At 35.7% G+C, this 25,805-nt stretch overlaps 2 protein-coding genes and 1 long non-coding RNA gene across 4 annotated transcripts; 2 read left to right on the top strand and 1 right to left on the bottom strand.

The window, feature by feature from the left end:
• Positions 1 to 2,453: 2,453 nt before the first annotated feature.
• On the top strand, positions 2,454 to 5,524 carry LOC122053571. Of its 2 annotated transcripts, none has more exons than XR_006132247.1 (3): positions 2,454 to 2,807; positions 4,794 to 4,937; positions 5,249 to 5,524. It is a non-coding gene; the product is annotated as an uncharacterized LOC122053571 (long non-coding RNA). The 2 variants fall into 2 exon arrangements; XR_006132246.1 differs by lacking the exon at positions 2,454 to 2,807 and adding an exon at positions 3,292 to 3,617.
• A 7,837-nt stretch (positions 5,525 to 13,361) lies between these two features.
• Positions 13,362 to 14,116, bottom strand: LOC122050207 (antifreeze protein Maxi-like). Its single transcript, XM_042611136.1, has 2 exons — positions 13,492 to 14,116; positions 13,362 to 13,372 (listed from the first exon to the last, which is right to left on the bottom strand). Exons 1-2 carry the CDS (start codon positions 14,114 to 14,116, stop codon positions 13,362 to 13,364), a joined length of 636 nt encoding a protein of 211 aa, XP_042467070.1.
• Positions 14,117 to 18,185: 4,069 nt separating this feature from the next.
• Positions 18,186 to 18,563, top strand: LOC122050206 (ice-structuring protein 4-like). The gene has a single exon (XM_042611135.1). It carries the CDS (start codon positions 18,186 to 18,188, stop codon positions 18,561 to 18,563), a length of 378 nt encoding a protein of 125 aa, XP_042467069.1.
• The last annotated feature ends 7,242 nt before the right edge of the window (positions 18,564 to 25,805 follow it).

Raw genomic sequence — 25,805 nt, 5'->3', positions numbered from 1 at the left:
TTACACGTTGTAGTAGTTAATCGTCAATAGCTGCTACAACGTGTAACAACTTATCGGCAGTAGCTACTACAACGTGTAGCAGCTTATCCGTAGTAACTACTATAACGTGTAACAACTTATCGGCAGTAGTTGCTACAACTAGGGGTGATCGCGGATCGAGTTGGTTCGGTTATTGGGATAAAAAACTATCCGGCCCTACTAGATCGGATAATGTAAATCATGACCCTACATCCGGTTCTATATCCGGTGGATTTTATTTTTTCGGTTCGGTTCGGGTCGGTATAAGTGGGTTGGTCGGTTTGACGGGTTGACTGCTCACCCCTACTCCTAATAGGGAAGGCTCTCCCTCTACCATCAGCTGGGCAAATAAGGAGAGGACGAGTGCCTATTCGCTATTTGCAAATCTCATGGGACACAAGCAAAGAAGCAGCAAAGCGAGTAGGAAAGTGTGGGAAGTTTGTAATTCAAATGGGTAGGCAGGCTAATTATGATCCGCACGCAAGAAATAGATGCAAGATACATATAGTATGGGTAGATGTGCAAGCAACAAAGCAAGCAAGATTGTGGTAGGCGGGCAACCGACCATACTGATCCAACTAATTAGCACAAGCAGGAATGCTATTCTCTATCGGTCAAGAGTGAAAGGAGCAATAGAGAGTGAGGCAATGGAAGCGGGAAGTCAAGCAACTCGTGGATCTGCTAAGGGCTAGTGATAAGAGATATGAGCTGCCTCTGTCCAATAGCAGCCGTCAGTCCAATCTCGACCGAACATAGAATTTCAAGAGTAGTTAGATTTCAGTGTAGCTGGTCCGTGACTAGGCTAGCTTTTCTGGCTGGATCAAGTTGAGGGTAGACCAGATCCAGACTTTCTGGTCATATGTCCTCCCGCCGTTATCTAACTTGGTAGGAATTCTCTTTATTCTACTGTCCCTTCCTACTCAAGACAGGCGGGAAGAGAGGAAAAGAGTGACTATTAGGTTCACTGCCCCTTCCTCTCTGGTCCTGCTATATCTTTAGAAGGCGAGCCTCATGCAGTCCTTCATGGCTTTATCTGCTTCGGACCATAATGGGATCTTGGGTGGAGGAGCAAGCAGTAGTCAAAATCTGAAGCTTTGATTAGGAGATGAGAGAATGAGATCAGTGGGAAGTCTTGAACATGCGAGCCCTATCCTTTTCCCCTTTTCCTTTCACTCTGGGCATAGCAAGGAGTGCTTGGACTCGGCACCACACCGGGGCAGGCACTTGAGTTTCTTTGATCTGTCCTATTTATCCGTAGCTGGAAGCTGCCTCGCTTGGATATCTGTCTAAGTGCCATGAAGAGGATCCGAGGCAGTTCACTCTTCTACAGTAGCTCTTGCCTCTTCTCTTCGCTTGCATGATTCATGAAGCTATTGTTTTCCTTTCTACTAGGGTGAAGGGAGGAATTCCCGAACTGGACAATAGTTCCCATAAATGCTTCCTCCTCTCTTCTTTCATTGAATTCCTTCTTGAGTTAGGCTCCCCGGACGTTCCACTCTCTCTCAACCGTTCAAGCAAACATTCAAATTATATAGGAAGTAGGAAGAGAACCTCCTATCATATATGAAGAGAACCAACTATCCTTTCATGGAAGAGAGGATGCGGAATTTCAATAACTAGCGATAGAGATCGATTCAGGTGAAGAGTGGAAAGCAAGCATGAAAAAGAGTCTCTATAGCCTCTTATATTCAGATCAGAGCGAAGACAAGATCATGAATTGGAGACTGAGAAAGAAGGATAGATTTGCTTTCAAGTCGGATCACTGCTAAGTAGAAAGGAAAGTAAGGAAGGAACTAAATGAGCTATTCCAGTAGCTAAGCTAAGACTGAAGGAAGTATGAGAGCGCCAGTTGGTGTGCGAAGAGAGCAGATAGTATATGGATTAAGAAATACAGAAGACAAGCAAGTACAGGAAGACAATTGGGGAAGGTATAGGCAGTATGGAAGGTATTGGCAATTAGAAGAGTAGAGAAAGTTATGGCTATCATACTAATTTTTTTTGTACAAAAGCTCTTTTCGAGGTCTACTGTGTTAGAGGGCAGAACCATGGAACCCATTGGACGGAACTAGCAGAACCCGAAGTGGCAAACCGTAGAAGTCTCCCGAGTCCCATCATCGAAGTCAAGTAGACCTTGAATAGGTGCCATTAGCGAAGTCAAGAAAGGTAGACTAGGGAGAGCAGTGTGCCATCACTCTAGCAACGATGAGCAGTACTATAACTAGCTGCTACTATGAGCAGAATTAGCATCAATAGGAAGACAAATATAGCCAAGGAAGGAAGCACTAAGTGATCAGTCCCCTATCGAGCAGATGAACTGTCCGTGATTGATTCTTTGGTTTAAGAAATGACAAGGGGCACTTTACCTGAGATAATTCCTTATTAAATTGAACTAGTGATGAGGCCCCTAGCAAAAACTATTCCGAGCTTAGATTCTTGTTCGGTGTCAAGATTTATAATTTTTCATCGCCTGTACAAGAGTTTCGTTAGGAAGCAAAGGGGAGGAGAGGTGCTCCGCGATGAATGGCGGGCCTAGTCCTTTGAATTTGAAAGAGTGCCTAGGCGATTTGCAAAGATTTCTCTTTGAAGTTAGGATGAATTGACACTGTTGCTTTGCTCTCACGCACTCAATGAAGCTCTTTCCCCCTGTTCTCCGACGATTGATGAAGGTCGGTTCCAGAATCTGTCCTTGCACTTGCTGGTTGGGAAATAAAAGGCAGCTTCGGATTATGATCTCAACTATTATCACAGCCTTGCCTTGGGCCTTGGAGCTACTACTCTCTTGTAGCATGGTACTCTGCTCTTTCTTAGTGATTGCAAAGATCGTGTAGGGATTATATTGCAAGCTTTACCTTCTTGCAAACCAGCTCAAAGAAAAGAAAAACAAAATAGAATAAAATTAGAACAAAGATCAGTGCTGCAAAAATTGAGAAGAGCAACAGTGACTAACTTCCTTCTATATTGTATAGCTTATATCTCTGATTCGTGTAACCCCAAAGGATGCACCTGGCCTATGATTACTCTAATAGAGAGGGCCATCGTACCCACCTAACATTCGGATCCAACGAGTCTAACACCGAGAATTGACTATTTGTTGGTCTACTCCTTTTATGAGCTTAGCCCATTGCCGAGTCTAGTCATACTTATAAGGGACCTAGGAATTGCCTATGTGCTATACAGAAAGGGTTCTTTTTCAAAGCTTGACGAAACTTGGGACTGGTAGTGAGAGTTGAGGAAGGGAACTTGGGACTGGTAGTGAGAGTTGAGGAAGGACTGGTAGTGAGAGTTGAGGAAGGGAACTTGGGACTGGTAGTGAGAGTTGAGGAAGGGAACAAATGAGACTAATGGCAATGAAGGGTGAAGGATAGTGTGATGCGGAGATCCTGCCTTAAGGATAGAGGTCATGCATGCAGCTTCCGGTAGTATTGTCGTGCTCTTGCCAATGGAGGAGTCGGACTAAAGAGGTTAGCTCCTCATGGAACCTCAAAGGCGCTAAGTGAGAGTACTAATGATTCATCTTTCGCTGCGGTGAATGGGATATCAAGAAGAGGATTCAGAGTAGGGATTTCCAGATCTAGACTGGAGTAGACCTTCCCATCAAGGTATATGAAAGTGAGGTAGCCCCTAAATTTAGCTTATCGGAAAGTATCTAATAATTAAGTACCTATTACACGATCTACTCTTTCATCTCTGAGCCAACATCAGAAAACATAGCCAGAGCGAGAACTTGAGCATTTCCTTAAGTGCAGTGTGGAGGATTTTTGATTCTTCCATGTTGTGGGGCAGTGTTGTAAAAGGCGGTAGGCAGTGGTGGGGCGGTTAGTGACCGCCTACCGTCTCGGTAGGCAGTGGTGGGGCGGTTAGTGACCGCCTACCGTCTCGGCCGTCTAGGCTGTGGCTAGGCGGTTGAATTTTTTTTATGTTTCTACATATAAAAAGCTTCTTACATGGTCATTTTTTATGATGTTTATGCATAAATAAGTTCGTACATTATAATATAATTTATATAAGATACAAATAAATATAAAAATGCAACTAACAAGATAATTTATAAAATTCATCACGATATTAATAATAAAAAGTAATATCACTACTTATATCAAAAGTTTAAGTTTAAAATTTAAAGTTTCAATTCAACATGGCAATAAGTCAACGAGGACTAGACTAAACATAACTAAATAAATCATCTACACATGCATCATCAACTACATCCATAATTCTCTCATCATCAGACTCAAAATCAACGTCTTCATTTTCCACCTCCGATGTATCTAAATTGGAGCCAAAAGGAAAATAAATATCTATCAGTTTCATCTAGTCTCTAAAATCCATTAGTCTCTAAATAGTGGTTACCGTTCTTATGCCATCAAATTTATAAATTTAAATATTCCCCCATCTTTGAAAAAATTTCTTTGATGCCGGTAGATTTGTTAGATGTTCTAGTGTTGCTAAAGAATAAGCTCTTCAATTTCTTTTGAGAAATGTGGTTCACTTGGTTTTGTTTTGATAGGGGCTTTAAGGTTGTATTCTTTTCATAAATTCCTGGTTATGGTGATGAACTACATTTTCATTACTGAGTTTTTTTTTTTTTGCAAACTTCTAATTGTTGTCTAGTCCTTTATGCCATTTTTTTACGCTTCAATCATATCAGCTTTCCATTTAGTTTTGCTTGCAATGATTTCTTTTATGTGGTGGTTGTTTGCTTGGCGTTCTCCATACAAAATCATTTCTTCTATGGAATTTTTCTATACACTTATTACTTGATATTATTATGGAAGGAACAATACGAGGTTACATATTACACAGTTGGTTAGAGACATTTCTGCCAAACTGAAGCTAGCGAGTGAAACAAATCTGCACACTGACTGCCTAAGCCATTACGGATCCGAAGGAAGTAGTTCAAGCTCCTCAATATTCTCTCTGTAATATTTGTTTCTTTCAATTATTCTGTGATCCTGACTATGTTGGGATCAAATTATGGTTCTTTTGCAAGTTGAAACATCGATACTTTTTAACAAGTTCATGATGATTATTGGGTGCTTTTTGAATCTGCTTATGATTACTAATGGCTCCTAATGAATAATAGAAATTATTCCTTGTTATTCAAATTGTAGACCTATGATCCATTGTTTTTTTTTTCATATCATCCTCAGTAGATTAGAATTCTGATAGAATAATAAATGCAATCATCAACCAATTTTTAATGTTTCTTGTTTCCGCTGCCTTTTGTTAGGATTCATATGGAGGACACAGAAGCAGCCTGGAATAAAGCAGAGAACTATGTGAATAAATTCTGAATGTTTATGTTAGTTTTTAAGTGTTTGTGTTTTGAATAAATATGATTTATGTAGGTGGTCTGTTTTAATACTTTGTCTGTGTGGAGACAATCTTAAGTTTGATGAGTTTCAGCTACAATAGAGCATAAAGCTATCAATAGTTTTGGATCTTGAAGGATATTGCTAAGTTTGAAAATTTGATGGTTAAAATTATAAAAATTCATTTATTGTAATTTAGGTAGGGTGTATTTGAGTATCAATTTGTAAACAAGATCAAGATTTATTGTTATCTTAGAGTTCAATAAGAGTTATACTTCTCATTAGTATGAGAAAACTGATGTATAACAAAGTTTATTTATGTAATTATAATGTTTGCAAAATCTTGTAGTATAATTTTATTTGATTTGTGCCGGAAATCAGATAATTTTGATCTTGAATATAAGTTTTTTTTTAAAATACGTTTTTCTTATCTATTTTTTTTTTCAACTGGGTTACGTCTATTTTTTTTTCCCCATAGGCATTTGCCCCCAATTAGATTGGGAGATTGAATCCATCATATAAATATGAATTTAATTAGTTGATTTATCAGTGAACAAGTACAAGTCAAGTTGAATTGAGTATTGTGTTTTTTTATTTTTATTTTTAAGTTGGCACCATATATATATATATATATATACACACAAAATTTGAGAAGTCCAGATTAGATCTATTGAAATTTTTGTCTATACTTATGTATTTACATGAACATTTGGTAATGCTTTTATTTCTATAATACTTGGCCACAACTATAAGGAAATGAAAGTTATATATTAAAATAATATAAAATATATTAGGATTATAGGGCTATAGTAAACCTTTTTATCAAAGGGATCAAACTTATTATTATCAAAATAATTTGACATTTGGTAATGCTTTTATTTCTATAATACTTAGTCACAACTATAAGGAAATGAAAGGTAATGAAAGCTATATTAAAATAATATAAAATATATTAGGATTATAGGGCTATAGAGACCTTCTTGATCAAATGGATCAAACTTATTATTATCAAAATAATTTGACATTTGGTAATGCTTTTATTTCTATAATACTTAGTCACAACTATAAGAAAATGAAAGGCAATGAAAGCTATATTAAAATAATATAAAATATATTAGGATTATAGGGCTATAGTATACCTTCTTGATCAAATGGATCAAACTTATTATTATCAAAACAATTTGTACTGTTTCAAAGATCCAACATGTATTTTGTTGCATTGGGCTTAAGAGAAATTCATCTATTAATTTTTTAAACTTGAGACTTGATCTTTAAATGCCTAGAAAAATAGAAATTGAATCAAGTCAAATTTAAAATAAATAGAAATGATGGTTAACTTTATATTTGATTTTAGAGCTAAGTTTGGCTCGTTTAAATGTATTGAGATTATTAAGTTTTCAATTAATTTGTTGCATCATTTGTAATTTTTATATTTTAAAATTATTTTAATTGATTATTGAGTTTAATAATATAACTTTATTTATTTATTTTAAAAAATTTCTTTTGTTCATGAATATTATTTAAAAACTCTATTTATGAATATTATTTACGAATTCTATTTATAAATATTATTTATGAACTATGTTCATTGCTGTTATCAAGTTGAATACATTTTTATTTAAGTTTGTTTATTTAATTTAATAAGTTATTTAATTTGATATCTTATATGTATTGAATGAACATAAATAAATTTTTATCAGGTTGAATGTTAAGTTTGTTCATATATATTTGATTCATTTGTACCACTAAGTAAGAAATCTTAGTGGTAGAATGAGAAAGTACAAGAGAAAATGAAGGAAAAAACGAATAGCTTATAAATGATTATATATTTGTAAGAATAAAGAAAACTTAAAAACTATACAATAGTCAATAAAGAAGTTAATAAAGTAGTGAATGAAGCAAAGAATGAAATTTTTGAATGATTATATAAAAAATTAGATACAAAGAAGAGGAAAAAGATATTTATAGAATAGCTAAAGTGAGAAAAAAAGATAAGAGATCTTATCCAAATAAAATATATTAAATATAAATGTAATAGGTACAATAAACGATAGAGAAATAAAAGAGTGATGGAAGAAATATTTTCATCAACTTTTTAATAAAGGTTTAGGTGACAAACTTAACTTAGGTAATTTAAGTAGGTCAAATGAGCATAGAAATTTAAATTTTTAGAATTCAAATTCTAGAAGTAGCACCAGCTTTAAATGTGATGCACAATGAAAAGTCGTTGGACCAACTGATATTCCGATAGAGGTATGGAAGTGCCTAGGGAAACAAAGTATTGAATGACTTATAAAATTATTTAACATAATATTAAAAATAAAAAAAAGTTTGATCAATGGAGAATAAGTACTCTAGATCCCTTATATAAGAATAAGGGAGACATACAAAATTATACAAACTATAGGAGTATTAAATTAATGAGTCATATTATGAAACTTTGGAAAAAAGTAATAAAAAAGATTAAGGAAAGAGACTACGGTGACCGAAAATCAATTTAGATTCATACTTGGAAGGTCGATAATAGAAGCTATACATGTTCTTAGATAATTAATTGAAAAATATCAGGAGTAAAAATAAAATCTACACATGATATTTATTGACTTAGAAAAAGCTTATGATAGAGTTTCAAGAGAAATTATATGGAGAATTCTAGAAAAAAGAAACATTAATATAACATATATTGAACTAATTAAGGATATGTACGAGGATGTAACAACTAGAGTAAGGCTTCAGGCGAAATAACTGAAGCATTTTCAATAAAGATAGGGTTACATCAAGAATCAACTCCGAGTTCTTATTTTTTTATACTAATTATGGATAAACTCACTACACACATTCAAACTATAATACCGTAGTGCATGTTGTTTGTAGATGATATTATTTTGATAGATGAAACACGTGAAAGAGTCAATGCTAAACTAGAATCTTGACGGAAAACACTAGAAGGGAAAAATTTTAAACTTAGTAGAATAAAAATAGAATACATATGAAATTTAAATTTAGCAATATTAGACATACTGACACAATTGTTAAGGAAATGACGAGTTGTTCGGAACCAAGAGCTTTAGATATTTAGGATCATTTTTGTAAAATGATAGAGGAATTGAGAAAGATGTCTTTTATAGAATACAGACAGGATGATTGAAATGGAGGAGAACATCAAATTTTATATGACCATAAAGTATCTATAAAACTTAACAATTTTTTTTATAAAATCACAGTTAGACCTGCTTGTTATATGAAGCTGAATGTTGAACTATAACTCGAGCACATGAGTAGAAGATGAGAGTTCTAGAGATGAGGATGTTAAGGTGGATATGTGGACATACGAGAATAGACAAAAAAAAAATGAGAGCATTATAGAGAAAGTCGAATTTGCATCTATTGAGAAAAAATTCTGAGAGACACGTACGAACATGTACTTAGACAACCAATTAATAGTTTAGTTAGGTGATGTGAAACTATGACAAATATGCATATTAAACTAGGAAGATGAAAACAAAAAAAGACTTAGTTAATAATAATAAAATAAGATAAAATTTATTTAAATATAGATGATGATATAGTAGAAGATAGAGCTTAATGACATAAAATGATCCATATAGCCAACCCCATATTGTGAGATAAGATTTGATTGTTATTATTGTATATTTGATTCATTTATTATAGTAAAAGAAAATAAATCACGGGATCAACTTATAGCCGACCGTTAAATTAGTTAGACGGTGGAAGAGATTTTTTTTTTTGAATATTTGATTCATTTATATAGTTCTATAAATAACGGGAAATATTAGAGGGATTACTATATTGATTTTGAAAGATAACATTATATTTTAAAAAATATTTTAAATTAAATATGCATGTAAATAATATAAAGATAGGGATAGAATAATACCTGGAGCCAACGTAAGACTTTGATAGTTCATTTCTTGTTTAAGACTGGATAATTATAATCAATAAAAACTATTAGCTTTCACATTAATGAAATAAAAAATTAATATTTATAAAAATTATTAACTTAAACTTACCGACCGCATCCAATGCATCCACTCAAATACTATCAGAATGGTTGTTGCTAATGTTCCGAGTAGTGCTCCTGTTGACCCATACCACTGCCACTTATCACCCTGAGCCTCAAAATATGTGCACACCATACTCACAATCAGTATTATAAAAACTACACATATTACAACAGAATAGACACCTGCGAACAAAGAATATAAAATAATTACAATATATTCGTATATAGGAGTGGGCATAATTGTCACGCCCCAGAGGAGTCTCTGTCCGAAGAAATTTCGACAACATCTCCCCTGTACGGCGGACAATCTGAAACTTTTCTACAAGCACTATATACCTCAGCCACATGCGGCTGGAATAATAACAATAAAAGAAAACAAACACCACGCAGTTAATATCAAATTCAGCCTCTGGCTGACACAACCACGCAGTTAAAAATAAAGCAGCCCACTCGGCTGTACCAAAACCAAAAACACAGCGGAAAAGGACAACACATACAACCCAAAACTAAAACTGCTAGCCGACTAGGCTTACACAACACAACAATATAACATCTCCAGAAACAAAATCGGAATACAACACTAATTACACCAATTATAAATACCGAAGTAAAAATACACAAAAACGTAGACATGTCTTCGGATGTGATGTGGGGACCGGCAGCCAGAATTCTCCAAGCGTCTCCATAAACAATCTAGTACCTGAAAAGATAGTGTCCACGGGGTGAGTTCAACAACTCAGCAGATACCTAGTCGACATGTATAGTAAACTATAACAAATAGTAATAACTATGGAGTACAGTCTCCTAATCAAAAGAAGGTAATGCATAATAGAAAAGGGCTGAAGAGTACTGTACTCACCAGGGCCACCTATCAGAGTAATCAGGTCGTCAGACCGGAAGTGTCATAAATCCTGTATGCATGTCAAACATATGCATCCATCCAAATGCAGCATATAAGTGTAGCAAACACAAGTAGTAAATGCATAAATGCATATGATGTCAATGATGCGTCCTGGTCACCCCTGACGCCAGTCAGTCATCTCACACACAATGGTGAGACCGAGTGGGTAGGGCTGTGACAACCGTGCACTCTACCGTCACTATACCTGATGAGTGACTGAGTGGACGGGATGCTGTCGGAGTACTCCTGTCCTGTGACCCCAAATCATAATGGGGGAGCTCAATGCTCTCATCTCCCGGTACACGATGACGGGGAGGTATCTCTGCCGGCTACCACGCTGAGTCACCTGACCAACGGAGCCAAACAGAGTCCACCGTCTGCCGGCTACTACGCTGCTACACTAAATGCCAGCGGAGCCAAACAGAGCGGAACTGTCTGCCGGCTACCACGCTGAGTCCTCAGACCAACGGAGCCAAACAGCAGAACCGCCACACACCTGTCTGATATACCACTAACCCATGAGTGGGGGGTGTGTGCAGTACATGTAACTGGCGATGTGCTCAACCATAGTGGAGCCAACAATCGCGCAGCATGCAATAATGATGCATGACACTAAGCATGGAAATAAACTGATCAACATAACCATATCCATATACATAAAATGAGTATCATAATATCGATGGTCAAATACGAAGATCTAAAGTACACAGGTCAGATAGGATATCAAAAACCTAGGTCCTGAACATAACAAGCATAGTATGTCACTACCTCACTGAACATATATATAATCATATGGGTACTAGCATAATATGCATAACAGGTGAGCAAACAAGCATGTATCGAGTATCCGGTAGTGACGTACCGAAACAAGGACGAACATAATTATTACTAAAGGTTATAACCTACTAGACATATCAACAAGACATATCAAAATGATAAGTCAAGGTACCCGCCTTTAACTGTAGATCGTGTCAACCATCTTCAATAAATCCAGAAGATCACATCCAACTCGAATACTATAAATACAGAATACAAGACAAAACTAAAGATCTATAATCAATGTGTCAACTATCAACCAACCTAAACTGATCCAAGAAAGGCATGAATGAACAATCTAACTTATCCAATCCAATTTAATTCCATCAACAACTAAGCATCATGAATTGAACATACACAATTCTTCCACGTAAACAATTTCTACTAACATATTTGATAATCCAACCAACACAACTAGTTACTCATCCATAACCCATCACAACTACCTTAGATTAAACATGCTATAATCACATTAGATTAAGGCTTAACGAAGAAGTGCTCACCCGAATTGGAGACCTCTCTGTTAATTCACAACCGAAGAAGTGCTCGCTATCAAGGATCACGGTCGGAGCAAGATGGAGTTGTTGATTTCCAAATCCAACACCCTACATAAACATCATCACATTCATCAAAGCATTAAACTCAATCCCATGTTGACAACCCCTTCTCCAATTCTATAAACATCTTACCTTCATATGTTGCTCCCCTGTTATCTCACAGCCGAAGACCTAATTGTAGAAAAGGGTGATCAATGAAATTGCTGCTGGAACCAGAGATAGAACTACAAATCGGTTCTAAAATCCATATACAGATCCATAATTTAATTCATTATATAAATCGTATATAACCGACCGTATAAATCGGACCGTATTACAATAAAAACCGGACCGAACCGTAATAATATGATTTGGTTTTGGATCAAAGATTTTCTAAACCGAAACCGAAAAAATCAAATCGTAATAGAGTAAAACCCGATCAAATCGACCGATGCCCACCCCTATTCGTATATATTTATATATAAAATAAATTTTATTAAGTAAAATTTTTACCTTGCCAGTACTGAACTTCGAATTGTGCCTCGCCGCAGTCACCGCCTCAGCCGCAGCAATTGCCGCTTCAGCCGTCGCAGTCGCTACCTTAGACGTCGTAGTCGTCTTAGTCGCCGCTTCAGCCGCCGCAGTCGCCGCCTTAGCCGCCGGAGTCGTCGCTTCAGCCACCGCAGTTGCCGCCTCAGTCGCCGTTGCCGCAGCTGCCACCGTCGTTGCCGCGGTGGAAGAGATTTTTTTTTTTTTGAATATTTGATTCATTTATATAGTTCTATAAATAACGGAAAATATTAGAGGGATTACTATATTGATTTTGAAAGATAATATTTTATTTTAAAAAATATTTTAAATTAAATATGCATGTAAATAATATAAAGATAGGGATAGAATAATACCTGGAGCAAGCATAAGACTTTGAGATTTCATTTCTGGTTTAAGACTGGATAATTATAATCAATAAAAATTATTAGCTTTCACATTAATGAAATAAAAAATTAATATTTATAAAAATTATTAACTTAAATTTACCGACCGCATCCAATGCATCCACTCAAATACTATTAGAATGGTTGTTGCTAATGTTCCGAGTAGTGCTCCTATTGACCTATACCACTGCCACTTATCACCCTGAGCCCCAGAGTATGTGCACACCATACTCGCAATCAGTATTATAAAAACTACACATATTACAACAGAATAGACACCTGCGAACAAAGAATATAAAATAATTACAATATATTCATATATAGGGGTGGGCATAATTCAGTTAAAATCAGAAAAATAGGCCGAATAGAAAATTTTCAGATTTTTTGATTCGGTTTTTTCGATGTTTCGACCGGTTTCGGTTTAAGTTTTTTAAAATTAAGTTATTCGGTTCAGTTTACGATTTTGACTCCCAAAAAATTGAGTAAACCGAACCGACCGTATTATACTTAAAATATGATTTTTATGAATATTGGGTCATACAAATGGATTGGGCTTCTAATCATTTGTATTATAATAGCACAATCAAATTATATATTTATATATTTACTTATTGTTACCAGATAACAAAATTTTAGTATAACTTTAAATTCATAATTATTTTAATAAATTGATATTTTTTCTTTGTCTCTAAACTAATATTTGTAGTCGCAAAAAATCAATTTAATTCATTATATAAACCGTAGATAACCGACCGTATAAACCGGACCATATTACAATAAAGACCGGACCGAACCGTAATAATAAGGTTTGGTTTTGGATCAAAGATTTTCTACACCGAAACCGAAAAAACAAACCATAATAGAGTAAAACTGGATCACATCGGGCGATGCCCACCCCTATTCGTATATATTTATATATAAAATAAATTTTATTAAGTAAAATTTTTACCTTGCCAGTACTGAACTTCGACTTGTGCCTCGACGTTGTGCTCCAACGTGGGCGTGATGCGTGCTGCCGCCGTAGTCATCGCCTCAGCCGCCACAGTCGCCGCCCCAGCCGCCGCAGTCGTCGCCGCCTCAGCCGCTGCAGCAGTCGCCGCTTCAGCCGCCGCAATCGCCGCCTTAGACGACGTAGTCATCTCAGTCGCCGCTTCAGCCGCCGCAGTCGCCGCTTCAGCCGCCGCAGTCGCCGCCTTAGCCGCCGCAGTCGCCGCCTCAGTCGCTGTCGATGTCGCTGCCATTGCCGCTGCTGTGGCCGCAGCTTTTCTATCCGCCGTCGCCGTCGCAACCACAGTGGCAGCTTCTCTATCAGCCGCCGCTGCCGCTGTTGCTTCTCTCACCGCCCCTGCGGCCATCGCCGTCGCCGCAGCTGCTGCCGCAACCACCATCGCGTTTCTTCCAGCCACGTTTTTCTCGGTCTCGGCGTTTCTCTCGGTCTCAGACGCTGCTGTCGTCGTAACAACCACTCTTTGTGCGATGCTTCTCTCCGCCTTTGTCTCAACATCTCTCCCATCTTCTTCCGCCGGAGCCATCATCATTGCAAGTATTCCGATCATCATCGGTAATATCACCATTCTCGTCTAGGTTAATCGGTCCGTAGGTGGAAGAAAATAAATCATGGGATCAACTTATAGTCGACCGTTAAATTAGTTAGACGGTGGAAGAGATTTTTTTTTTTTGAATGTTTGATTCATTTATATAGTTCTATAAATAACAGGAAATATTAGAGGGATTATTATATTGATTTTGAAAGATAATATTATATTTTAAAAAATATTTTAAATTAAATATGCATGTAAATAATATAAAGATAGGGATAGAATAATACCTAGAGCCAGCATAAGACTTTGATAGTTCATTTCTGGTTTAAGAATGGATAATTATAATCAATAAAAATTATTAGCTTTCACATTAATGAAATAAAAAATTAATATTTATAAAAATTATTAACTTAAACTTACCGACCGCATCCGATGCATCCACTCAAATAATATCAGAATGGTTGTTACTAATGTTCCGAGTAGTACTCCTATTGACCCATACCACTGCCACTTATCATCCTGAGCCCCAGAGTATGTCCACACCATACTCGCAATCAGTATTATAAAAACTACACATATTACAATAGAATAGACACCTACTAACAAAGAATATAAAATAATTACAATATATTCATATATAGGGGTGGGCATAATTTGGTTAAAATCGGAAAAACAGGCCGAATAAAAAATTTTCAGTTTTTTTGGTTCGGTTTTTTCGATATTTCAACCGGTTTCGGTTTAAGTTTTTTAAAATTAAGTTATTCGGTTCAGTTTACGATTTTGACTTCCAAAAAACTGAGTAAACCGAATCGACCGTATTATACTTAAAATATGATTTTTATGAATATTGGGTCATACAAATGGATTGAGCCTCTAATCATTTGTATTATAATAGCACAATCAAATTATATATTTATATATTTACTTATTGTTACTAGATAACAAAATTTTAGTATTTCTTTAAATTCAAAATTATTTTAATAAATTGATATTTTTTCCGCTGCCTTTTGTTAGGATTCACATGGAGGACACAGAAGCAGCCTGGAATAAAGCAGAGAACTATGTGAATAAATTCTGAATGTTTATGTTAGTTTTTAAGTATTTGTGTTTGAGTAAATATGATTTATGTAGGTGGTCTGTTTTAATACTTGTCTGAGCGTGGAGACAATCTTAAGTTTGATGAGTTTCAGCTACAATAGAGGAGCATAAAGCTATCAATAGTTTTGGATCTTGAAGGATATTGTCAAGTTTGAAATTTTGATGGTTAAAATTATAAAAATTCATTTATTGTAATTTATGTAGGGTGTATTTGAGTATGAATTTGTAAACAAGATCAAGATTTGTTGTTATCTTAGAGTTCAATTAGAGTTGTACTTCTCATCACTATGAGAAAATTGATGTATAACAAAGTTTATTTATGTAATTATAATGTTTGCAAAATCTTGCAGTATATATATTTTTTTTATTTGTGCTGGAAATCAGATAATTTTGATCTTGAATATATGTTTTTTTTTAAAATACGTTTTTCTTATCTGTTCTTTTTTTCAACTGGGTCACGTCTAAATTTTTTTTGTTCCCATAGACATTTGCCCCCAATTAGATTGGGAGATTGAATCCATCATAGAAATATGAATTTAATTAGTTGATTTATCGGTGAACAAGGTAAAGTCAAGTTTACGTTATCAAGGTAAATCCACCCGTCCTATGCAAAATTTGAGAAGTCCAGATCTACTGAAATTTTTGTTTATACTTATCGTATGTATTTACATTAACATTCGTAATTCTTTTATTTCTATAATACTTGGTCACAACTATAAGGAAAGGAAAGTTATATTAAAATAATATAAAATATATTAGGATTATAGAGCTATAGTAGACGATCAAATGGATCAAATTTATTATTATCAAAATAATTTGGCATTTGGTAATACTTTTATTTCTATAATACTTAGTCACAACTATAAAGAAATGAAAGGTAATGAAAGTTATATTAAAATAATATAAAATATATTAGGATTATAGGGCTATAGTATATCGAGTAATTGTATCCTACGGCACGTTATGTGTGATTTGGTGCGGCGCGCGTCAAATTTTGTGTTAAATTGATCCACTAATCGATCCAGCGGACCTGAATCGATCAGTGGATCGATTCAGCCCTGCTTGACTCGTCTTCTCGCGCCCATCGCACCCTCCTATCGTCGGCGGCCTCCGGCCGCCTACCCTGAACTTTACTATAATCAGAGGGGAAGGTGAACCCAGGAGGTTTCGATCGCGATTGGGGCCACGATTAAGGCCGGAAATTAAACGTCTACGATCGCGAGACGACCGTGTGAAGACGAGGTCTGAATCGATCCACTGATCGATTCAGCCATGCTGAATCGATCCAAACTCCGCTGGATCGATTCATAGCACGCGAGAAGACCATTTAGCATGACTAAATCGATCCACTGATCGATTCAGTCATGCTGAATCAATCAGTGGATCGATCCACCACACCAATCCGTACGAATACGTGCCGCAGGGTAATGTTTTTCATAGTATACCTTCTTGATCAAATGAATCAAACTTATTATTATCAAAATAATTTGAACTGTTTCAAAGATCCAACAACATGTATTTTGTTGCATTGGGCTTAAGAGAAATTCATCTATTAATTTTTTAAACCTGGGACTTGGTAAATGCCTAGAAAAATAAAAATTGAATCAAGTTGAATTTAATGATGGTTAAGTTTATATTTGATTTTAGAGCTAAATTTGACTCGTTTAAATGTATTGAGATTATTAAGTTTTCAATTAATTTGTTTCATCATATGTAATTTTTATATTTTAAATTTATTTAATTGATTATTGAGTTCAATAATATAAATTTATTTATTTATTTTAAAAGTTTTATTTTGATCATGAATATTATTTACAAACTCTATTTATGAATATTATTTACGAATTCTATTTATAACTATTATTTACGAACTATATTCATGACCGTTATCAAGTTGAATACATTTTTATTTAAGTTTGTTTATTTAATTTAATAAGTTATTTAATTTGATATCTTATATGTATTGAATGAACATAAATAAATTTTTATCGGGTTGAATGTTAAGTTTGTTTATATATATTTGATTCATTTGTACCACTAAGTAAAAAATCTTAGTAGTAGAATGAAAAAATACAAGAGAAAAATAAGAAAAAAATGAATAGCTTATAAATGATTATATATTTATAAGAACAAGGAAATCTTAAAAAATAACAATAGTCAAGAAAGAAGTTAATAAAGTAGTGAATGAAACAAAGAATGAAAATTTTGAATGATTATATAAAATGATCTATATAACCGACCCCACATTGTGGGATAAAATTTGATTATAAATATTGTATATTTGATTCATTTATTATAGGAAAAAAAAATAAATCACGGGATCATCTTATAGTTCATCGTTAAATTAATCAGCCAGTGGAAGAGATTTTTTTTTTTTTAATATTTGATTCATTTATATAGTTCTATAAATAATGGTAAATATTAGAGGGATTATTGATTTTGAAAGCTAATATTATATTTTAAAAATATTTTAAATTAAATATTCATGTAAATAATATAAGATAGGGATAGAATAATACCTGAGGCAGAATAAGACTTTGAGAGCTCAATTCTGTTTAAGACCGGATAATTATAATCAATAAAAAATATTAGCTTTCACGTTAATGAAATAAAAAATTAATATTTATAAAAATTATTAAAACTTACCTTATGCAGCCATTTCATCCACTCAAATACTACCAGAATGACTGTTGCTAATGTTCCGAGACATGCTCCTATTGATCCATCCCTCTGCCAATGATTACCCGAAGCCCCATGGATTGTGAACGCCATACTCACAACCAGTATTAGACAAACGATACATTTGACAACCCAATGGACAACTGCGAACAAAGAATATAAAATAATTACAATATATTCGTATATATTGATATATAAAACAAATTTTATTAAGTAAAATTTTTACCATGACAGTGCTCATCTGCGAACAAAGAATATAAAATAATTATAATATATTCGTATATATTTATATATAAAATAAATTTTATTAAGTAAAATTTTTACCATGCCAGTGCTCATCTGGGACTTGTGCCTCGACGTTGTGCTCCATGCGTGCTTCCGCCGCAGCCACGCTGCAGTAGCCGTTGCAGCCGCCGCATTCGCCGTCTCCGCCGCTGCAGTCGCCGCATTCGCCGCAGTCGCCGCCTCAGTCGCCGCAGTCGACGCCTCACCCGCTGCAGTTGCCGCCGCAGTCGACTTCTCTGTCGCCGTCGCCGCCCCTGCGGCAATCGCCGCCGCAGTCACCTTTTCTGTTGCCGTCACCGCCCCTGCGGCAATCGCCGCCGCAGCCTCCGCCGCCGCAGTCGCCTTTTCTGTCGCCGTCGCCGCCCCAGCGCAGCCTCCGCCGCCGCTGTTGCTTCTCTCACCGCTCCTGCGACCATAGCTGCTGCCGCAGCTGCTGCGGTCATTGGTATTTCCGCCATTCGTGGTTAATCGGACCGTAGGATTGAGGTATGTTTGTCGCTTTCTCTATATAGACTTATTAATTGGGCTCCCACTCCATGATGGCTGCTTGATTTCCAATTATCTTGGAATTGATTGGCCCACATCTTCCCCGATTCATATGTTGTCGACCATTCACCTTCGTATGTGGGGTGCTGTTGGTTCTTGCTCACCACCCAGCCGTGCAAACGCCTGCTGAGTTGGCTCGACAGCTTTGACGACCTCAACGCCACGTCAGCAATCCCCTGCACCATCTGTGTGTTGCTGGCAGGCAAGTGCCGTCTGTTAGGAGTCCAGATCCTCTGCACCCGCCTCCCGTGCGCCCTCTGTGCCCGTCCCTACGCGACAAAAAATCCACGCGCTAAGCACGTGCGTTTCTCACATATCGCTTCCTGCTGACCGATCAGCAAGAATGCTGATCGGTCAGCAAGACCGATCAGCAGGAATGCTGATCGGTCATGCTGACTGATCAGAATTCAAATTATTAACATTTTTTAATTTTTTTTTCTTTTTTTCTTAAAAAAATAAAATAATAAATTAAAACTTTTCTAATACATATAATAATTATCCATATTAATCCTAATAAAAATTAGTAAATACTAATGTTATATTTTTGTAATATCAGTCTGCTGAAAAAGCCCGCCGAAAAAGCCCGCTTCTCCTCTCCGCTTCTTCTCCAGCCGACGACGACCGACGACGGAGCTCTCTTCGCTTCTCCAGCCGACGACGGAGCTCTCTTCGCTTCTCCAGCCGAAGACGGAGCTCCCTACGACCGCAGGACCTCGCGAACCCTAGCTCTCCGCCGATTCCCTCTACGCCCTCTGCGCCCGCTGCCCCGTGTGCCCTCTTCGCCCGGAGGTAACAAAGATTGCATCATAACGAATTATGAATTTTAGTTGGCCTTGATATTTGGGTGGCTACATTGATGTTTCAATAACTTCCTTATCATTTCTAATTTTGTAAATGTCACAGAAAAATCCTGTGCTCAACCATGTTACTAAAATCCTAGATATTGGTTTTGTATCTAAGGACATGCTTGATCCTTATGCTGGAGTAGGAAACCTCATTATTTCTCTGTTTATCTTACTTGCTCATGCAAACTGGAACCTAAAATTTTAAGTTGAACTAATGGTAAATTACTGCTTCAAATCTTGAATTTTTTTGCTAATTGGCCGCAGCCTCGCGCTCTGTGAATGAAACCTGTTGTGATTACTGAAAGCACAGCACTTTACAGTATATGGTCCATTGTTCTGGATCAGCTTGAAGTGCTTGCACATTTTCAGGATTTTTCTGTGACATTTTTTCACATGTTAAGTTTTCTAGAAAGTTGTTCATTGCTATTTGTTAATAATAAAACTGATATTACTTAATACTGATTGTAGAACAGATCAGAAGTATCCTCTGAAAGGTGTTCTTGTTAAGTCATGGAGGGCGTGTTGGTTGCTACTCGGAAAACCTATAGGTTCCACTGTACAAAAATTTTGTACAAAGGTCTGAACCTTTTCCTAGCTACCATGTGTTCTTTTAAATTAAATTTTGGATCGCCTGCGGAACTTAATACGTTTGATCCAAAACTTAATCTATTTGTTCTTTTAGGTTTTGACTTGGATCTCCTGCGGAACTTAACATGTTCGACCCAAGTCTCCTTAAGTTATTAATTCCATTAAATATTAATTTCCATAATTGGTTCCCAGTACTGACGTGGCGAGGCACATGGCCTTCTTGGATATGGGAGCAACCACCACCGACTAGACAAAACCTTTTATGAAAAGCTAATATTTAATTTCCTAAAATAACTTTAGGTTAACCGAAAAGAACAATCAAATCACAAGGAAAAATAAAACAAAAGAACACAACATCGAAAAACATATTCGAAATTCTAGAACGTAAGCCTCTTGTATTTGGTATTATTTCCATAAATAACTAGTATGATGCGGAAAGAAAAATTACTAGTTATACCTTGTAGAAAAACCTCTTGATCTTCTACCGTATTCCTCTTCTAACCTCGGACGTTGTGTGGGCAACGATCTTCCGAGATGAGAAACCACCAAAGCACCTTCTTCTCCTTTCTTCAAGTTTCGGCCAAGCTCTATGCTTCCAAGAGATGAAGATCTTTTTCCACCAATCAAGCTCCAAGGGATGTAAGCTTTCTCTCCTTCTTCTCCAAGCTAAAATCCGACCACCACTTGATCTTCAAGGAGGAAGAGAGGTCCGGCCACAAGATGGAGAGAAGAGAAAGGAAGGAGGCCGGCCACACCAAGGAAGAAAAGAGGGAGAAAATAATAGAGGTTGTTCACCCATGAAGGCTCCTCTACCTCCTCTTTTATAATCCTTGGTCTTGGCAAATAAGGAAATTTTAATAAAAACTTCCTTAATTCTTTTGCCATGAAAAGGGAAATTTTATTTTAATTAAAATAATTTTTCTTCTCACTTATACATGGCCGGCCACTTATTTCCTCAAATCAAGGAGAGTTTTAATTAAACAAGAATTAAAACTTCCTAATTTGTTTCCGGAAATTTATAAAAATTTCTCCAATAATTTTATCCCTTCATGATTGGTTTATAAAAAGGAAATTTAATAAATTAAAATCTTTCTTTTAAACATGTGGATAAAAAGAAAGTTATCTCTAAAAATTAAAATCTCTTTCAATCTACAAATAAGGAAAGATATCAAATCTTTTCTTAATCTTTTGTAGAAACTTATAAAAGAGAATATTTAATTTTTAAACTCTCTTTTAAATCATGAACATGTTTAAAAGGAAAGTTTTCTTAAAATTTAAAATCCTCCTTTAATCAATAAATAAGGAAAGATTTCAAATTTTAAACTCTCTTTAATCATGTAGATGATTTACAAATAAGGAAAGTTTTACCAAAAATTAAAACCATCCTTTTAAACTACAAATAAGGAAAGAGATTAATCTCTTCTCTTAATCTTTTGTAGAAAGTTATAAAAGGAAATTTTTAATTTTTAAACTCTCTTTTAAAATCATGATATCCACATAAGAAATAATTTTAAAAAAATCCTTTTTAATATTCTAGTGGCCGGCCACCTAAACTTGGGACCCAAGCTTTGGCCACCTTCATGGCTCATCCACTTGGTCTTGGCCGGCCCTAGCTTGGGTTCCAAGCTAGCTTGGCCGGCCCCATTGGATGGGTAAGAAGGTGGGTATGCGGTGGGTATAAATCTCTATATACTAGAGGCTACGATAGGGACCGAGAGGAGGAATTGGTTTTGGTCTCCCGATAAAATTAAGCATCCCGTGTTCGCCCCGAACACACAACTTAATTTTATCAATAATAATTCATTCCACTAGAGAACTATTATTGAACTACCGCACCAATCCCAAATTACATTTTTGGGCTCCTTCTTATTATGAGTGTGTTAGTCTCCCTGTGTTTAAGATAACAAATGTCCACTAATTAAGTAAGTTATTGACAACTCACTTAATTAATATCTAGCTCCAAGAGTAGTACCACTCAACTTCATCGTCATGTCGGACTAAGTCCACCTGCAGGGTTTAACATGACAATCCTTATGAGCTCCTCTTGGGGACATTCTCAACCTAGATCACTAGGACACAATTTCCTTCTATAATCAACAACACACACTATAAGTGATATCATTTCCCAACTTATCAGGCTTATTGATTTATCGAACTAAATCTCACCCATTGATAAATTAAAGAAATAAATATCAAATATATGTGCTTGTTATTATATTAGGATTAAGAGCACACACTTCCATAATAACTGAGGTCTTTGTTTCTTTATCAAGTCAGTATAAAAGAAACGACCTCTAATGGTCCTACTCAATACACTCTAAGTGTACTAGTGTAATTATATAGTTAAGATAAACTAATACCTAATTACACTACGACCTTCCAATGGTTTGTTTCTTTCCATTATGGTCGTGAGCTACTGTTTATAATTTATAAGGTACTGATAACATGATCCTCTGTGTGTGACACCACACACCATGTTATCTACAATATAAATTAATTGAACAACTACATTTATCATAAATGTAGACATTTGACCAATGTGATTCTTATTTCTAGATAAATATTTATACCAAAAGCTAGGCTTTTAATATACACTCTAACAATCTCCCACTTATACTAAAAGACTATGCTGCCATATCTGCTGCCATTCATCTGATTCCCAACCCTTCAACATGTCCATCAAAAGCTCTCGCCTTAAGGACCTTAGTGAAAAGATCTATAGGTCATCATCTAATGCATTCTAGGCAGCAACAACTTCTCCTCGTTTATACGATTTCTCGTATTGGGTGGTACTTGCGCTCTATTGTGTTTGCCTTTATAGACTTATGATTTCTTCGAGTTTGCTACTGCACCAATATTATTACAATAAATTGTAATAATCTTTGGACAAACCAGAAATCATATCTAAGTCTATCTTGAGGTTATTGAGTCATTCAGCTTTTATGGCTACCTCAGAGGCTTGCCATATACTAAACTTCTATGGTGGAGTCCAGAAAAACACCTATGCTTATCACTCTTCTATAGTTATGACTTTACCTCCTAAAGTAAACACAAAACCCCGAGGTTGACTTATTATTGTCCCTATCCGATTGGAAATCAAAATCCATGCAACCCACAAGGACCAAACTAACTGCCTTGTAAGCTAGCATATATTCTCTAGTGCCTCTAAGGTACTTCAATATATGCTTTACTGCAATCCACTGTCCTTGTCCAGGGTTATTTTGATATCTGCTAACTATGCCCTTGGCAAAACAGATTTCTGATCTCGTGCATAGCATACATTAGGCTTCCGACAGTCGAAACATAAAGAACTGCCTTTATTTCTTTTATCTCCTTTAATGTCTACAGAGACATATCTTTAGATAAAGTTACTCCATCCTGAAAAGTTAAGAAACCTTTCTTGGAGTTTTGCATGCTTAAAACGAGTAAGGATTTTTCTGATATATGAAGCTTGGGATAAGTAAAATATTCTTTTCTTGCGATCACTTATTACTTTGATCTCAAGAATATATACATTCTCCCAAGTCCTTTATATCGAATTATTTGGACAACCATACCCTTACTTCTGACAACATTTTGATATTGTTTCCAACTACCAAAAATGTTATCTACGTATAGTACAAGAAATACCACCACGCTTCTATCACACCTTTTTGTATACACAAGACTTATCTGTTTACTCAATAAATCCATAGGTCTGGATTACTTTGATAAACCGGATGTTCCAAGACCTTGAAGCTTTGCCTCAGTCCATAGACTGATTGAGCTTGCACACAAGATGCTCTTAGCCCTTTGCAATGAACCCTTCTGGTTGCTTTATATGGATGCTTTCATCAGGACTTCCATTAAGGAATGCTGTCTTGACATCCACTTGCCAAATAAAAAAAAAATCCGGATAGACTTAAGCATGACTACCAGTGAAAAAGTTTCCTTTTTCATCAAGCCTTGCTTTAAAAGTTACTACCTTCCTGTCTATCCCTCTTTTCCTATTATAGACCTTTTTACACCCAACGGATTTTACACCATTTGGTGATTCTACAAGCTTCCAGATTTTATTAGAATACATATATTCTAATTCTTTTATTCATTACTCTTTGCCAAGATGCTGCATCTTTATCTTGAAGTGCTTCATCATATGACCGGAGATCAGGTTTATGTCCTCCAGGGATCGAGTCCAAAAACTCTCCCAAAACATGAACCTATCTAGGTTGCATAACAACCCTCCCACTATAACAAGACACTTTTATGTAATTGTGTATCAATTTGTGATACGTGTTGCAGTTTTCTTGTGGTATCTCATCTTGTACAGTTGGTACTAGGTTAGACATGTCCTTTATTATTTCCTTAAGAACAACTTTACTTATGAGCACGTGGTTCATTATATAGTCATTTTCTAAAAAATCAGTCATTGATGCTAACAATGACCTTCTGATTTTTAAGACTATAAACCTACTTTTGTTTATCTAGGATAACTTACAAACAAGTGAACTCCTATCCAACTTATCATTGTCTCTCTTTAACATATGTGCTGGATTACCCGAATCCGAATATGCTTCAAAATAGGTTTTCACCTATTCAGCAATTCTATATGAGTAGAGAGTTCTAACTTGGAAGGTACTATGTTCACTTTCGTTTTCAGAGTTTATCCTTAAAACAAATTTGGTAATTTTCTGAATAACTCATCATCTATCTAATTATTTCATAAGAGTCCTTTACCTTCTTTCTACTACACCATTCTGTTGGGGCGTACCAGGTGCAGTTAGTTTGGTTGAATCCCTACTTCTGATAAATGACTCCTAAATTCTCCCAAGAGGTATTTGCCACTACGATCTTCCATAGTAACTTTTTACTTTAACATTTCTCCGCATCAACCTTGTACTCTTTGAACTAATCAAAGTACTTAGTCTTGCGGTACATTAAGTAAATTTATTTGTATCTTCAATAGTTGTCTATAAAATAGACAAAATATTCAATACTACCTCTTGTCTGGATAGTCATAGGATCACACAAATCAGAATGAACCGATTTCAACATATCTTTGACTCCATACCCCTTGGACTTAAAAGCTTCTTGGTTATTTTCCTTCCAAGTAAGACTCGCAGGTTGGAAATATTTCCACTACCAATGAACCCAAAAGTTCATTAGTTACCAATGAATCCTTCTCAAGTATAACCTAGCTTTTAGATGCCAAAGATATAATTGGTTCATTTCCGAAGGTTGCTTTCTCTTAAAATTAGAAGAAGTGTTACTAATTTCCATTTGTTGCATCGTGGGAGTTATTGGATTATAAATTGTCAACCATCATACCAGAATAGATAACTTCCCTATTTTTCTTGATAACAACTTTGTTATCAAAATAGACACAATATCTATAATAGTTTAGAAACTGAAATCAGGTTCTTTCTAAACTTGGTACGTAAAGACAATTACTTAAAATCCATATTTTATTCTTATCAAAGGATAAACATCTCCCACTGCAATAGCTACCACTTTTACAGTAGTGCCCATGTGGACGGTGATTTACCTTTCATTTAGTTGTCGGGTTTCCTGGAACCCTGCAATGAATTGCAGACATGATTAATGGCATCTTGTATCTACACTCCAGGTACTGGTAGATAACTCTACAAAACATGTATCAACTAATGAATAAAATACACCTCTATTGTTCTTAGTTCTAAAAA

This window comes from Zingiber officinale, chromosome 3A (assembly GCF_018446385.1).
Source record: "Zingiber officinale cultivar Zhangliang chromosome 3A, Zo_v1.1, whole genome shotgun sequence".
NCBI classification, from domain to species: Eukaryota; Viridiplantae; Streptophyta; class Magnoliopsida; order Zingiberales; family Zingiberaceae; genus Zingiber; species Zingiber officinale.
Note: the sequence above shows the minus strand (reverse complement) of the source record. Positions and strands in the feature narration are given on the sequence as shown.

What these genes read in the sequence shown, in the direction of transcription:
- LOC122050206 (XM_042611135.1), top strand. Translation starts at nt 18,186, where the DNA reads ATGCCAGTGCTCATCTGGGACTTGTGCCTCGACGTTGTGCTCCATGCG.
- LOC122050207 (XM_042611136.1), bottom strand. Translation starts at nt 14,116, where the DNA reads ATGGTGATATTACCGATGATGATCGGAATACTTGCAATGATGATGGCT.